This window comes from Prenolepis imparis, unplaced genomic scaffold, assembly GCF_030444845.1.
Source record: "Prenolepis imparis isolate NDT839.2.m4 unplaced genomic scaffold, iyPreImpa1.0 SCAF_6, whole genome shotgun sequence".
Lineage (NCBI taxonomy): Eukaryota > Metazoa > Arthropoda > Insecta > Hymenoptera > Formicidae > Prenolepis > Prenolepis imparis.
In genome coordinates, this window is record NW_028141164.1 from 902,678 (window position 1) to 917,112 (window position 14,435).

Here is a 14,435-nt window from a genome sequence, read left to right on the forward strand (position 1 = left end):
AACTCGATTTTTCCTCGATATATAAAAGTCGCCCGAGCGCGAACTAGCGTATGCGCTGGATAAGTCGGACGCGTCTCGAGGAATAGAAAATATAACATATCGTACAAATGTTCGCCGGGTGTGGATAACTTATAGCGCCATAGTATTCTAGCGTACACATACACGCGCACAGAAAAATTGCGAAAACCACCATATACGCGCACGATATACATATGTACATTCCGCGAGATTTCACCGGCAGCCTTTACGGAGGGTGTTGTCAGAAATCGTGCATTTTCCTTTAGTTATAGTGTTCCCCGACGGATACAACGATTCTCCGGGAGGTCGGAAAGGGGGAAGAATGGAATGTAAATCATCTTAGGCTGAAGCAAAAGGTCTCTCTCTCGGAAATGCGAATCGTCCGACGATGTTGGAATACATTTTATACCGAGTCGGGCCGCGCATGGATCTCTCCCGATGCGATGCGGTATTTTTATTGTCGCGGGTAATCTTTTTCGGTGGCATGCTCCCTCGCCGGCTTTTGAAACCGCGGGTAATTGAATTGCGCAAGCGAGCTAAGTCAAGATTCTTTATCCTTCGGGATATCCCATGTGGCGGGAAAGGGAAAGAGAGAGAGAGAGAGAGAGAGAGAGAGAGAGAGAGAGAGAGAGAGCGAGAGAGAGAGAGCGAGAAACTAAATCTGCCTCCCTTTTTCAAAGTAGCAACTTTATTCCTTTTAGTGCGTTTACTCGACAGTTTTTATTATGTACGTTATAATTTAATTTACCTTCGAGATGACGCTTTCCCGCTTTCGTTAGAAAAATTGTATCAATTTATTATACAATTATAAGAGTTTAATATGCTTGGAGAAAGAAACATTTTATTATACATAATTTATCGAATGCTTATTTCACATCTTGCAATAGAAAAAGAGATAAGAACAAATATAGTAAAATTAAAATTAAAAAGGCCGACAGTTTCTTCGTTTTTGTCAATTCCTGAGATAAGACGATCGAATGCAAAAATGATAGAATGTGCTTATTTATACTTTAAATTAATCGGTTTTTAATTCGTATTCGTTCGATTCTCCGACAAAGATTCCTGCGGCTTTCTGGCTTTCTGGAAAAGAGAAGATATATTAAAACGCGCGCAGAATTAATTCATTTCGTTCTATAAATCCACGCGAACCAATGACCTGAATTATTACGGTGCGTCATCACTTATTCATTAAATATGTGAAATATATAAACGATAAGTTTGTTGGTTTTATGTGCTTCAAATAATATTTATACTTATAAATTCCATCATTTATACGACGTATATAGGTTTATTACCGCAGCCATAAGTTCACCAGATCGAGCATGCAAAACGCTCATATTGAATATCTGACTGAGCCATCCTAGGGAGATATCGTATGATATATTTTAAATAGCCTGCTCTATAAAAGTTTGTATCAGCAATATCTAAAGTTTGATTCCCCTGTGAAAAATACATCAGTAATATCGAATGTTACATCGAATACATACTGGAATTGTATAAAAAAACGTATTAATGTCCATATGATTTTGTAACTTATTTAATGTAATGTGAGCCAATTGTAATATTCTCTATATCAACGTGTTTAATGTAATTCCATGTAACTTGTCACGGGTATAACTTCTGCTGGTTATATTTTTGAAAGGAATACAGAGAGATACGGCCAAACTTTTCATCCGCAGACTTGTCGAGAAATCATAATCATGTGCAGCAGCGATATATTAGCTCACTTGAAATTTCGCACATGTTAAACGGCGTTTTGAATAATATCGAAACGTATCTATCATCCACGCGGGGTCGCGTACACATTTTAGGAATATTTTCTACCGTCGCACACAGCGTTACATACATACATCAGCTGACATTACCCAACAATAGTTTGGCCGGATTGCTGAACTTGAAAAGAGCCCGCTGTCACGAACACGTCGACAGCACCTTGAAAACCCAAGTGGCCAAAATAAATAGACCGACACGAGGTAGGAAACGTGAGGTCGTTCCTGGTGCATGAAAGTGTAAACCCAGATAACAAAGTGTGTCCCGGCACGAAATGTAATCTGTTACAAGTATCACATGCTGCTTCTTTGCCGACACATCCCGGTGGCAATAAACCAGAAACGCGGCGACATAAGTGATATCGCGCACAAACATACTGCCCCGTTGTACGACACGACACCGGAATAATTAATTGTTTCGCCGTAACCTCTCTCTCTCTTTAGATCAAGCGACTGTCCGCAAATCACCGCGCTCTTGTTGTCTCGCATCGCGACCGAATTAAATGCTTCTCTTTCTTTATATTTTTCTCTTTAAACTGTGAAACACATGTTGCAATTTCTATATTAAACTTCAATCGAACATTAACAGGATCACAATATTTGAGGATTACGTGCTCTTGACACGTAATATTAACGATGCCGAAAACTTGAAAAAAATTTTTTTTATCCCGAGTAATTGTTTGTCTCTGGTAGACTATAGTGGAGCATCAATTCGTGGTCCGCGTGGTTCTATTATTACAACAAATTGGACACGGATCCTCTTCTCGTATTTCCCGTAGATTCCCTCGAACTATTTCTCGGGAGGAATGAGTTTCGAATGAGTTACCGTTGCAGGCATTAAGCCGTTTGCAACGAGAGCCGTGCGCGGAGAGGGAAGTTACTGCTAGCTCGCGCGAAGTGATTTCAGAGGAGCGAGATATTTCAGACTCCAGAAATGGTGAAATAAAGCGGCCGACGCGTTGCGCTGTTCATGGCTCGTTATTATACTGTACGCCTTGTACCACGTATAGGGTTCACGGCGGAGCCGCGAAATACCGGAGCGCGAGGGGATGAAAATGAACGTACAGACGGGACGGACAGAGGCGCTGAGAAAATGAGAAGGGGATGGGAAACGATGAGAGACGTACCGTATCGTACCGTGGTGCAAAAAGGATGAGAGGCGGGAAGGTACAAAAACGAACGAGTCCAAGTGCTGAATCAGACGATGCATAAAAGGAAGGAAATGTTCTACTTGACGGAGAATAAAGAGACGCAAGCTTGTCGTCGCGATGAGAAAAGGAGCGAATAATTTCTTATTAAGTATCCTCGGGCGGCAATATCATTATTCACACATATAATCAGATATTCAGTCAGTAAATATAAAATCTAGGCAATTATTATCACTTAAATGTGATAATTAAATGTAATTTAAACTATAAATACTTTTATTTAAATTATTTAAATTATTATTTGAAAGAAAATATTAATTGGCATCCGACAAGGATAATGAGAGAACAAACGTTAATATGATTTTTCATTTAATCGCGAGTAAATAAATAAAAGACACACAACTCTCAACATATTTTCGAATAACAGACAGTATATGAACTGGAATCTCTTTCAAAAGGCAGTAATGAATGTAGAAAGTGACACAGCAGAATGAATCAATTCAAATAAGCCGCGACGTGGCGGATAATGAGAGAGCGGAGATCGGCGCAAGACTATAGCGAATAAAGCTCGCAAAAGAGGCGAGCTCAGAATCCGAGAATCACAGGCAAACAAGCGCGATAGATGCGAGAAGAAACGGAGGGTGCGCGCGAATGTATATATAAAGTACTTTGCACGTGCTTTGAGGATTTTGCGTATTTGCCAGCGGCTGCCATCAGCATCCGAGAGAAGACACCGTCATCGTCATAAATAGGGGGCGTAAACACTTGTCGGATTCGAGCAGACGAGATTTTTATTATTTTGCGCGACGTTTTTAACAGTAGAAAAACTGTACCACACATCAGGCCAGTGGTATTTTTAACCCGAATTCGTGAAAATAATCTTCCGGCGGCACGCAAAGAGAAAGAGAGAGAGAGAGAGAGAACTATCAAAGTTCTCTCTTCTCGCGAAGAGAATCGTGATCTTTCGTCTCTCGTGTTCTTCCGTCTGACCTCGCTCGTACGCTTCCACTTGGAAGCCGAAGCGACGAAAATGGAGGAAAAGCGCGGTCGTCGAGGTGAGAAATGCCGCGTTGCGAGGGTATTTTGACACGGTTCACTGAGTCTCGGCTATGCGGGTTCTTAACGGGTGATAGCAATGACGGGTTCTTGATTTATTTATGGATGAGATATTACCGATGCCGAGCTATATTTACGAATGTAGTACATTACTGGTAACGGCAGTGTGCGAACACTTTAAGAAATTAGTTGTAAGAATGTTAATGTGTCACTTTATTTATATAACAGAGTCTTACCCTTTGCCCTTTACCTTTAACTTTTAGCCGTATGTCGTCGTATTTTCTCGTACATCATTTTTATGTTACACGTGTCGAGAATATAGCTATTCCTCAGAATGATACGCATGCTTATATATTTTTTATTACTTTTCTCGAATTACGCGCCCTGATCGTATACATACAGATATACATACACATGTATGAAATAAATTTTATATAAGTGAGATATGAATGAAAATTTATTTTGCATCACAAATGTCGTGACAACTATTTTTTTTTTTTTAGAAGCAATCCTTGTGCTCGAAATCGGGACTTTTTTTTTAGACGCGATTCTCGTGCTCGAAATCCGAACGTTGATATTTTGACGTTCACCCCATAAAATGCATTAGTGACGATGTGCATCGACGAACGCTCGTGATATTTTTTATCGCCCCCCGACCCTCTCGTACCCTAACTTTCGCGTGCTTGCCTTTCCTTGCTCGCTTTTTTTTCGAAATGGTCGACTATATTGGATTACTTACATACGCTTCATCGGCTATAGCTTAAAATGCCATGTCAGGCGACAATATGCCCGGGAAATGCGGCGGGTAAAGCTGTGAAAAATGCAGGCCTACATTACTTCTGAATTGTCGATGTCGGGGATGCATTTTTGTCTTGGTTCCAAGACTAATTGAAAGATTGCCATTAACCGTCTTACAAAAAAATTCACTAAAATTTACAACTTACATTCATAGCATTTATACTACACGTCATTATCGTAAACGTTATCAGTGAGATTTGCAATGCAAATGCAATGAAAGTGGTAAATTGAAAAACCGCGATCATAACGCAAATCGTGATGATAACGAATTCAATGATATGAGATAAAAGGATAAAAGCAAGTTTTCTTTGATAAACATCATCAATTGATTATTCATTGCATTACGAATTCTAGCACGAGAGAATAAATATCGCATCTTTATCGTCGTTTCCAGACCGATAAAATTACTTTCTCTATTCTAGCTATTAATTACCGCGCTAAAACCGAAAGCTTTCTGACTAAGTAGCGAGCTGCTGAATAAAATACGACAGTATATACTACTTGTATTTTCAAGAGGGTAATTCGTCCGTGATATTTACTCGCTGATTTCGTCGCGGTTTCCTTTTGCGATCCGCCTAGTTTCGTTCAGGTAGATCTCTTTCATCCGTGTCGAGATCACGAGATTCGACACGGATGAAAGTCTCCCTAGATCTGAATGAGAGAGTATACCGAAAATACGTATATACATGGCGTGTATAAAGCTTATCCGTCGTCCATCAATGACGGGTCATTCCACGTTCATTGTTCGCTGGAAAAAAAGGTACGTTCGCTCTCTTCTCGCCGATTCGGTTAGAAAAATCCGCCGAATTTCGGGGCCGGCCATTCTTGGGCAGCTCCGATCCATCATAGCCGGCCGAATCTAGAGTCTCTTTTAATACGGCCGCGATTTCCCGCGAGGGCTACCAGACGGGCCGCGGGCCGCCAACGAAATTATGGTTCCCTTATGCTCCCATTACGGACCCATCTACAGGTCATGTTCTCTCGCGGGTTTCTCTCAACCCTCCTCCTCCCCCAGCCTCCGCTCGCGCACCACGCCCTCGTTTCGGTTCGCTGTCTCTGGCAAACAATCTCCGTGGGGCATTTTTGGCCCTTGATCGATGTCGACCTTTTCATAGGTCTAGCTCGCGCATGTGGAGAGACTTTGAGCGCGTTATGTGTGCGTCTATACCGTGTTGACTCGGGTGAGATTTGATGGACAATATCGTAATGCAGTCACCGGAATAATTTCGTACAGGCGATATACCGGCGATATACCGGCGCCGGGAATATCCTTGGCCATGTTGATCGATGTTGACGTTTACGTGTTACCGTTAATGGAGAAACAGATGACGCTTTTGTGGCAGCGCAGGGGAGCTTGTATTTTATTTACAATCCTGTTATCGGGAAAGCGATGATATTGAGGATACATATTGGAGGGTATACATATACTTTGCCATATATGTTTTAATTGAGCACGTTTGCGCTGATTGTACATATCTCTTTTCATGGCGCCGCTGTGTGCCTTTTTCTGCACTGTACATTTCACATTTTGTAAAGATATATCAATGCGGAAAATTTAATTTAATTCCCTTTTTTACGATCACACTTTTATTTACATTCAAGTTAACCAATTTATTTCACTTTAATAACGATGATATAACAAAACTTGTCGATACGAATAAAAATCAATTTGTACTTCATATACAATTTGCAATTAAATTCTATTTCGTGTATTAATTTCGTGTTGCGAAAATTTTCATTGATACACCGTCAGCTCAAAAAACTTGTAATTTATGTAGAATCTTTTTATCATAAAAATTGCACGCGAGCGAATTATATTCTAATGCGAAAAATTTAATCTCTCTTTTTTTTACACTTTTATTTACATTCAACATAACCGTAACCAATTTATTTTACTTTAATAACGATGATATAACAAAATTTGGTCGATACGAATAAAAATCAATTTATGCTTCATAAAATTTGCAATTAATTTTTATTTTATGTATTAATTTCGCGCCGCGAAAATGTTCATTGATATACCTACCGCAGCTCGACAACAAAAATTGTAATTTATGTAGAATTTTTTTGCCATAAAAGTTGCACGCGTTTGTGAATTGATTCTACATATACGTGCGTTTCACATATACATACATCCGACATTACAAACGGTCGATAGGAGTTGGTTAATGTCCTTGCATTGATGCAAGATCCGCGCATAGTACCGAAGTTACCAAATTGCCTATGACTAACTTGCATTCCAAACTAAGTCCATTCGCTATTGCGCCGACGATCACTGCTCGTTTCCTGCGCAAACACGATTTCCGTCTTCCTTATTCCGCATTGTAACACACGGAATACACTACTCATATTATGATCCATGTTTTGATGCTCGCACTTTATTGGTGCGCCTAGGGCGCGTACGAAATAATCGCATTGTGCTACATCGAGTGCATCCAATAATATTGCATTAGATTGCTAGGGGATAAATCTGCAACGGGCAATCCAAATGTGCATTTATCTTTCACGCTATGCTGGTGGCCATTTTTCTCCTCCCAGTGCCCTTTGCTTCCCAACGCCATATTTTATATCGCTGGATATAATTTCTTGGCATCTCCCATACGGTATTAATGTCTTCACGCTAGGTACGTTTGGAGATGTATTTTCTACATATATCAGTAATAGTGGATGTCAAGTGGATGTTAAAAAATTAGGTCGATTCTCATTTAAAAACAATTTAAATTTAATAAGATTTTTTTATAAGTAAAAGAATATTTAAATCTGACAAAATAAAATAATTTAATTATTTATTTATTCAATAGAAGATATATTTATTTAGTAGATCTATATATATGAAAATCGATTAATAAAACATGATAACTATAAATGTTTCTTCTTCATATGTTTAATAAATCAAGCCATGCATTTTATTTAACCTGAATCTTTTTGTCAAACTGTCAACCAACTAAACAAATTTCGGAAACTAATTATTTTAAATGTATAAATTAGTCAAACTTAAGTGAAAAGTTAGGAATAAAAATACCTACTTTTATTTTTATTTTAAACTAGAAATAAACAAGTTAAAATCAGAATTGTTACTTTCGTAAAGTTTTATCACAGTGTTTCATAAAAAATACATGCATATGGATAATATAAAATGTGTATGTATTTTGTGTATATATTATAATAAATAATGTTTATAATAAATTGATGCATCTAGACAAGAGAATTTTAAAAAATTCTTGTCATTTTATTTGAATACTTATTTGAATGAATTTTCTATTACATTTCTCGAGGTCATAATTTAATTTTCTTTTTTAGATCCTAAATTTAAGGAGCCAATAACCAATGTAACTGCGCCGGTGGGAAGAGAAGCCATTCTGTCCTGCGTTGTCCAAGATCTCGCCGGATACAAGGTAATTCAAATTTTAATATTGATACGTTTGAACACACATTCTGTTCATTGATTCTTTCATTAAAGTGCCGGAGGCCGTAAATGTGTCAATTAAGTTTGTCGCAATAAGTCTCTTTATTCGACAAATTTTCCCCCAATAAAGCCATTTCTCTTCTTATACAGAACTAATAATAAATAATGTTATCGGATAAATAATCACAACTAAGTCTTTACAATAGAAAAAACTATTTTGCTTTTTAATAAGAAATCAATCACGTCTTGTGATTGTAATTTAGTATATTAAACTTTTACGTGAACGTATAATTAATTAACATACTACTCGTGAAAAAATTTTGATAAAATTAATTCAATCTTAAAATCGAGATATTGCATATATCTGGAAAATAAGAAATATAGTGACAATTTCTTTTTTTTATCGTAAAATTATTTAATGGCCGAAGCTACTTATCAGCTGATACATTCTTATACTCCGGGTTTCGTTTTGTGAGATCATAAAACGTGTTTTTATAGCGTACTTACGAGAATAATTCATGAATAAGTAGTTAGGAACTGGCTGCGCGGAAATTCTGCGCGGCCATTTCGTAGCACGCGAATGCTTCTCATGATAACAAGTATCTAAATGGTGTTAAGTCACTTAAAGTGACGCGACGGTTTCGTAATTTTAATGGGAAAATATTACCAATACATGTTAATGTGCAGCGTTCGGAAAATCTTTGCGATAATGTAATTATATATAACTACATTATAAAATGTCAATAATAATATATCGAAATCTTCTTAAATTTTGTATATATTATCTCAGGCATTTCCGTTAATATATTATATTAGATCAGATCGCTAAATATAAAATTAAATAAATAAATTTTATAGAATCAAAACTATTAATAAAAATATTCTAAAACAAAAGAGGAAATTTAAAATATTGAATGTTGGGCTGAATTTAATCCATTGACCAATAAGGTTCACTAATAAAGTGAACCGAAACGAAAAATATTAAGTGAATTTCTATCTTTCTCCGCAATTCTCTTTACACACTTCAGACGATCTAAAGAATCCTTCTGCGCAGCCGAAGCAATTAGTTAATTAATTAGTAAAATTACGCAAAGAGGTATAAAAAATGAATACTTACCAGGTATAAACTAGGACGGTCTCATTCATAGTCTTTATTCGCGATTCAACTGTATGCAGTCAGCTAGAGTAAGTTAGCGAAAATGTTAGGTAGGTAATAGCTTTCGCGAAGTACTAATTAGAGAATGAAAACCACGTGAGAGAAAAGTAGCGTCAGAGGAGAATTAATAAAACTCTTATCTCGAGAATCGGCTGCTCATCAGCCTCAATATTAAAATATTGAGTGGAATCGAATAAATAATCATGTGTTTGGTGCTTAACGATATTGCTGGGATATTTCGAATTAATTTTAATGCAAAATTCATATATTAAAATATTCCAAACAGTTTGCTTTATACTGCAAATTCAATACGCATTGGCATCTAAAAATCTATTTGTTTATTAAATAATGTCGGAATATAATTATTTTAATAACCACATGCTCAATGCATATGTACTGCACCACGTATTTTTCGCGAATTTGCGAAAACTGTCATGCAAAGTTCGCGCATAAACTCTCGTTGAAAAAAAAGTTACATTTTTATTCGTTTCCTGGTTGGTGTGCAAAGTTGGTATATAAATAAGCTTTGTCCAAGGAATTTTTCTGCGCTCATACTTGTTTGACATTCAAGATATTAGAAAAGCACGAGCAAGAGAATGACAAAAAGAGGGTATTTTATTGCATCGTAAACAAAAAAGCGTTTTAAATAATGAAGCGTTAGTTTTATGAACCGTGATAAAAGTGCTATTTTGTTCGCCTTAATTACCACTTGTTACGCACAATAAATTATAATTGCTGAATAATTTTTGATGAAGGGATGCTTTTGACAAACTCTTGTAAAAGCAATCGGCGCTTTTAAGTTTATTTTAGATTTTTATTTTCCATTATTACATTCAAACTTGCATTGCAAGTGCTAAAATATATATCGTGTAATAAATAAATGATAAATGCATACTTAAATATGAATAAATTTTATCTACAAGTCACATACATATGTATATGTATAGTACATAATTTATTTTATTAAAGAATTCATAAAGATGATCACAATAATGAGAGATATTCTATGTATATGAAAACTATAAACTTTTTAAGTTTGTCATATGTTTAATTTTATAGTAAACGATTATATATCTCGAGTAACAAGATTGTTTATACTTTATCATTATGATTATTTGCAATGTCATAAATAAGAAAATATTAATTTGTATATTTTGCAATGAAAGGATGAGTGTGTGAAGTTGGCACTCCTATGTTATGCTATCATAGTTCTGTTAAGAGTTCTGAGTTATTTAGAACCAGGAAGAGTTCTTGATAATTTTTAGAAATAGTTCCGGTCATTACGATAACGAAAATCAGTTTCAAAAAAGGGTTACCAACTTTACATTTTTTTACACATCGAATTCCAATAGTTTTGAACCGAGTTTTAAGGTTTTTTTAAATAGTTATGTTCCTGATTATTTTTTGAAAGAGTTTTACAATTTTTAGATAAAAAAAACGTACTTTCAATATCGAAAATATTTTTAAAATATCAAGTTCTGGGGAAAGACGTTAGAGTTCTGAATCGTACTCGATAAGACAAGAAAAAACGTGAAAACCGCATGGCTCTATCTATTATAGTTTCGAAGAGATTAATTTTTTTAGATTAATACACTTTTACGAAACATTTAGAAAATCACGAACTCTAACGTTTTTCACGAGAACTTGATATTTTAGAAATATTTTCGATATTGAAGGTACGTTTTTTTAGTTAAAAATTGCAGAACTCTTTCAAAAAAATAATCAGGAACTATATAACTATTTAAAAGAACCTTAAAATTCTGCTCAAAACTATTAGAACTCGATGTGTAAAAAAATGTAAAGTTGGCACCCCTATTTTTTGAAACTGATTTTCGTTATCATAATGACCGGAACTATTTCTAAAAATTATCAAGAACTCTTCTTATGGTTCTAAATAACTCAGAACTCTTAACAGAACTATGATAGCATAACATAGGGGTGCCAACTTCACACACCCTGAAAGGATTGATAATTTTTATAATATATAAACAAGGATTATGCTTAATATTATTCAATGATAATGATTTGGCATTGATTTAATAAGTCTGATATTATACATATATAATCACATACATTTTACATAAATATATATACTTTTGTCACGTAAGAGTAATGTACAAAGCAAGAGTAATTTACAAATAGTATTATTTGGAAATATTCTTATCTTTCACCCCAATTAGAACTTGTATCATAATATAATTGCTCCTTGAATAATGCTATCCGGATTGTAATGATTGAATATATCTATTCGCCGTTCATTCACACTGTGTGTGGCTTCCGTTTGAATTACATTCCGTCAATCGAGAATTAATTGAGGGCTGCTTAATTAATTTTGAGAGCGATAGGTTCTAGTTATTTGGCTTCTAATTGTCGATCATAATGTGAAACCGGCTTGATGTAACATAACAGTCATCATTTTTAGTTAACAAAAACTATAATCGCGTTTTGGAAAAGAGTATGAAATTCTTATATGCATATTTGAAATATCTATACTTCAAATATAAATTCATAAATTGTGCTATTAGTATTTAGCACTTTTTTGTAGGATAATTGCAGAGGGATATGATAATTACAGAATTATTATAAAATCGCGAAAAATAGCAGCATCTACGATAGAGCGAAAGGAGAGATTTATGCGCGGTGTGGGAATCGGGAAGGATCGACAAGAGGGAAAGGTATTGAAAACTATTCATCCCGTGTGCCGGCTCGGCCAACATGAAATTCAAATCGATGCATTTATAGAGAGCATGCGGACCACCCGTCCGCGGTCGACATTGCTTACGTGGGGACGACGTGGGGTTGAGCAAAGGAGGGTGAAGGGGAAGAGGATCGACGGGCAGGAGTAGGGTGGAATAATCGTGCCGTTTATAAGCCGGTGGTGCGTCGCTCGGTGTTCCGGCTATGCATTAAGATGACGGATAACAGCCGCAGCTATGCCGGAAGGCTTGAATCGTCACGATACGGAGATAACGACGCCTCTCCAGGCTCTCGTCGTGCCAGTTTACATGTAATACGCGCCATCGGACATTAACCCTTTTACTTTCCACATGATACCTGCACGTGCGTCGACCTTCTCCCTTTCCCTCGTCGTCGATATTCCGTGCATTCAAGTGCATTTCACTGTTGGCTGCAAATGTACAAATTATATTTTGTCAGTTTCAAGTCATTTTCAAGTCAATATGCGAAAGTATTAACATGTATTAGCAAGCTAACAAGTACTTTACATGCTCGATTCTCTTAATAGAAAAAAACTTAGCCGAGGAATTAAATTAAAAGAATCAAATCATCTACTTAATTTAAAATTTATTTTTTACAAATTTTTTGAAATTAATTTGCCAAATGTTTTAGATTTAATCATAGAAATCTGTGTTGCCTTTAAAACAATTATCTTTTTTTTTCGTAAAAAAGGGAGGAATAAAGATGTTAAATTTGACAATAATCGCATAATAGTTGCACTGCATAACTGGTATTTAATATAGCGACACTTTATAATAGATATGTATGGACAGGACTAACAATAAGTTATAGTCTGAGGATATAATAGATGGGTTGACTGCGAGTGATCGGACATATTCTTCTCAAGATTATAGTTTTCATCGAGAGCTATCAGCTCCATTTGAATTTTAATTACAAAGTTTAGTTTCGGGTCCTCGAATCGAATAACTATGGCTCGTTAACTAATGCCCGACCAAACTTGAAGTCGCGTCGTCGATTATTGTTTGCCCCTCGCTATCCATTCCTTCCTCTCAGTCATCATCTATATATATAATTTAGCTCTAATCGTGAGTTAAAGTACATGTAAAACTGTTCGAAAAAAGCTAATAATAAGGCGCGGCAATAGTTAATTTTATTCAAATAATTAGAGCAATTAATTATTTACGTCGCGTGGCGCAACTTAGTAGGACAACGTAACTTGGTTCATTAATAACAACAGCAGTACGTTAATTATGAGCAAATTTAATGATGCACACAGTATAATACATATCTATCTATCTATCTATCTCTCCTGAAACTAACACTTGGAATAATACAAAATAGATAGCATAAATATATAACATATACAGCTGTCTGCAGGATATAATATGCTTATTGCTCGTTCAGCATTTTACTCCTTAACGACGGATAATGGCTCTTCATTACGTTAATGTTCGGCAATCGATATCAGTATCTCCGGCGCAATTCTCCGATTCTCCGATAAGTCGGTGGTCTAATTGGCACTCAGACTTGAGATCGTTGTATTTCTTCACCGTGCTTTCGCCGACTCATTTTCACCGACGATTTATATTCCTTCGATCGGGGGAGGGAAGGGGGTCAGGGGAACGAATTTACACGTCGTTGAGAGGAGTTGCATCTGCATCTGGCAGTCGCGGATCAATCTGAATTCGCAAACACGACGTCGCCTCCGCTTCGTCTGCCTGCAGGCCGCCCCGACTCATCGGCTTTCAGGCCATAGGGCTGGATTAATCATGGCCTTCTGTAAGCACTGATGCATCCGCTAATCCGGGACTCTCTCACTCGATTCAACCATTTCTCCGGAACGATCTACCGTGCCATTATATAATAGTGACTGGATCCGCCGGATTAAATCCGCAAACTATTAACTCTGTAACTGCTCAAATGTGCCGAGGTGTATTTGGTCGCGTCTCGATCCAATTTGTTTGAGCTGTCCGGTTGCGCAATCGGTATCGGTGGAAAAACATGAGCGGCAAACGAGGCCACTTACTACTCTCTGTCTCTGCTCGTTTTCGACCGCAAAAATATGCGTTTGCTGTTTACGCCGCGTATATATAATAATTTTCCGTCGTGTTAAAATTTAAATATATATATATATATATATATATCCATATTTTATTCGGCGCATGTCGCGCGCGTTAACATTTATTTTGATCATTTGTTGTTATTATTAATTGGCAATAAGTTAGCAAAAATTTATTAAACGTATGCGTTTGTTGCAAAATTGTTGCGTCCATTTATAAGACATATATGCTAGCAAAATTAATGAAACGTAATGTTCATTATAAAAAATTGCATGAATTTATAAGATATATACTAGCTATGTTGTTGAAACGAGTAGTTGATGAAGT

General features: G+C 36.3%; 1 protein-coding gene across 3 annotated transcripts in view; it reads left to right on the plus strand.

Moving 5' to 3' along the window:
• Positions 1–14,435, plus strand: part of LOC145937087 (opioid-binding protein/cell adhesion molecule homolog) — a 301,044-nt gene that overhangs the window by 84,038 nt on the left and 202,571 nt on the right. For all 3 annotated transcript variants that reach the window (XR_014425471.1, XR_014425472.1, XM_083039939.1), the window contains exon 2: positions 8,090–8,184. Coding sequence is in view for 1 of the 3 variants with exons in the window: in XM_083039939.1 (XP_082896065.1) it covers positions 8,090–8,184 (95 nt within the window). In the remaining 2 variants the exon portion in view is untranslated. The remainder of the gene's footprint in view (positions 1–8,089; positions 8,185–14,435) is intronic.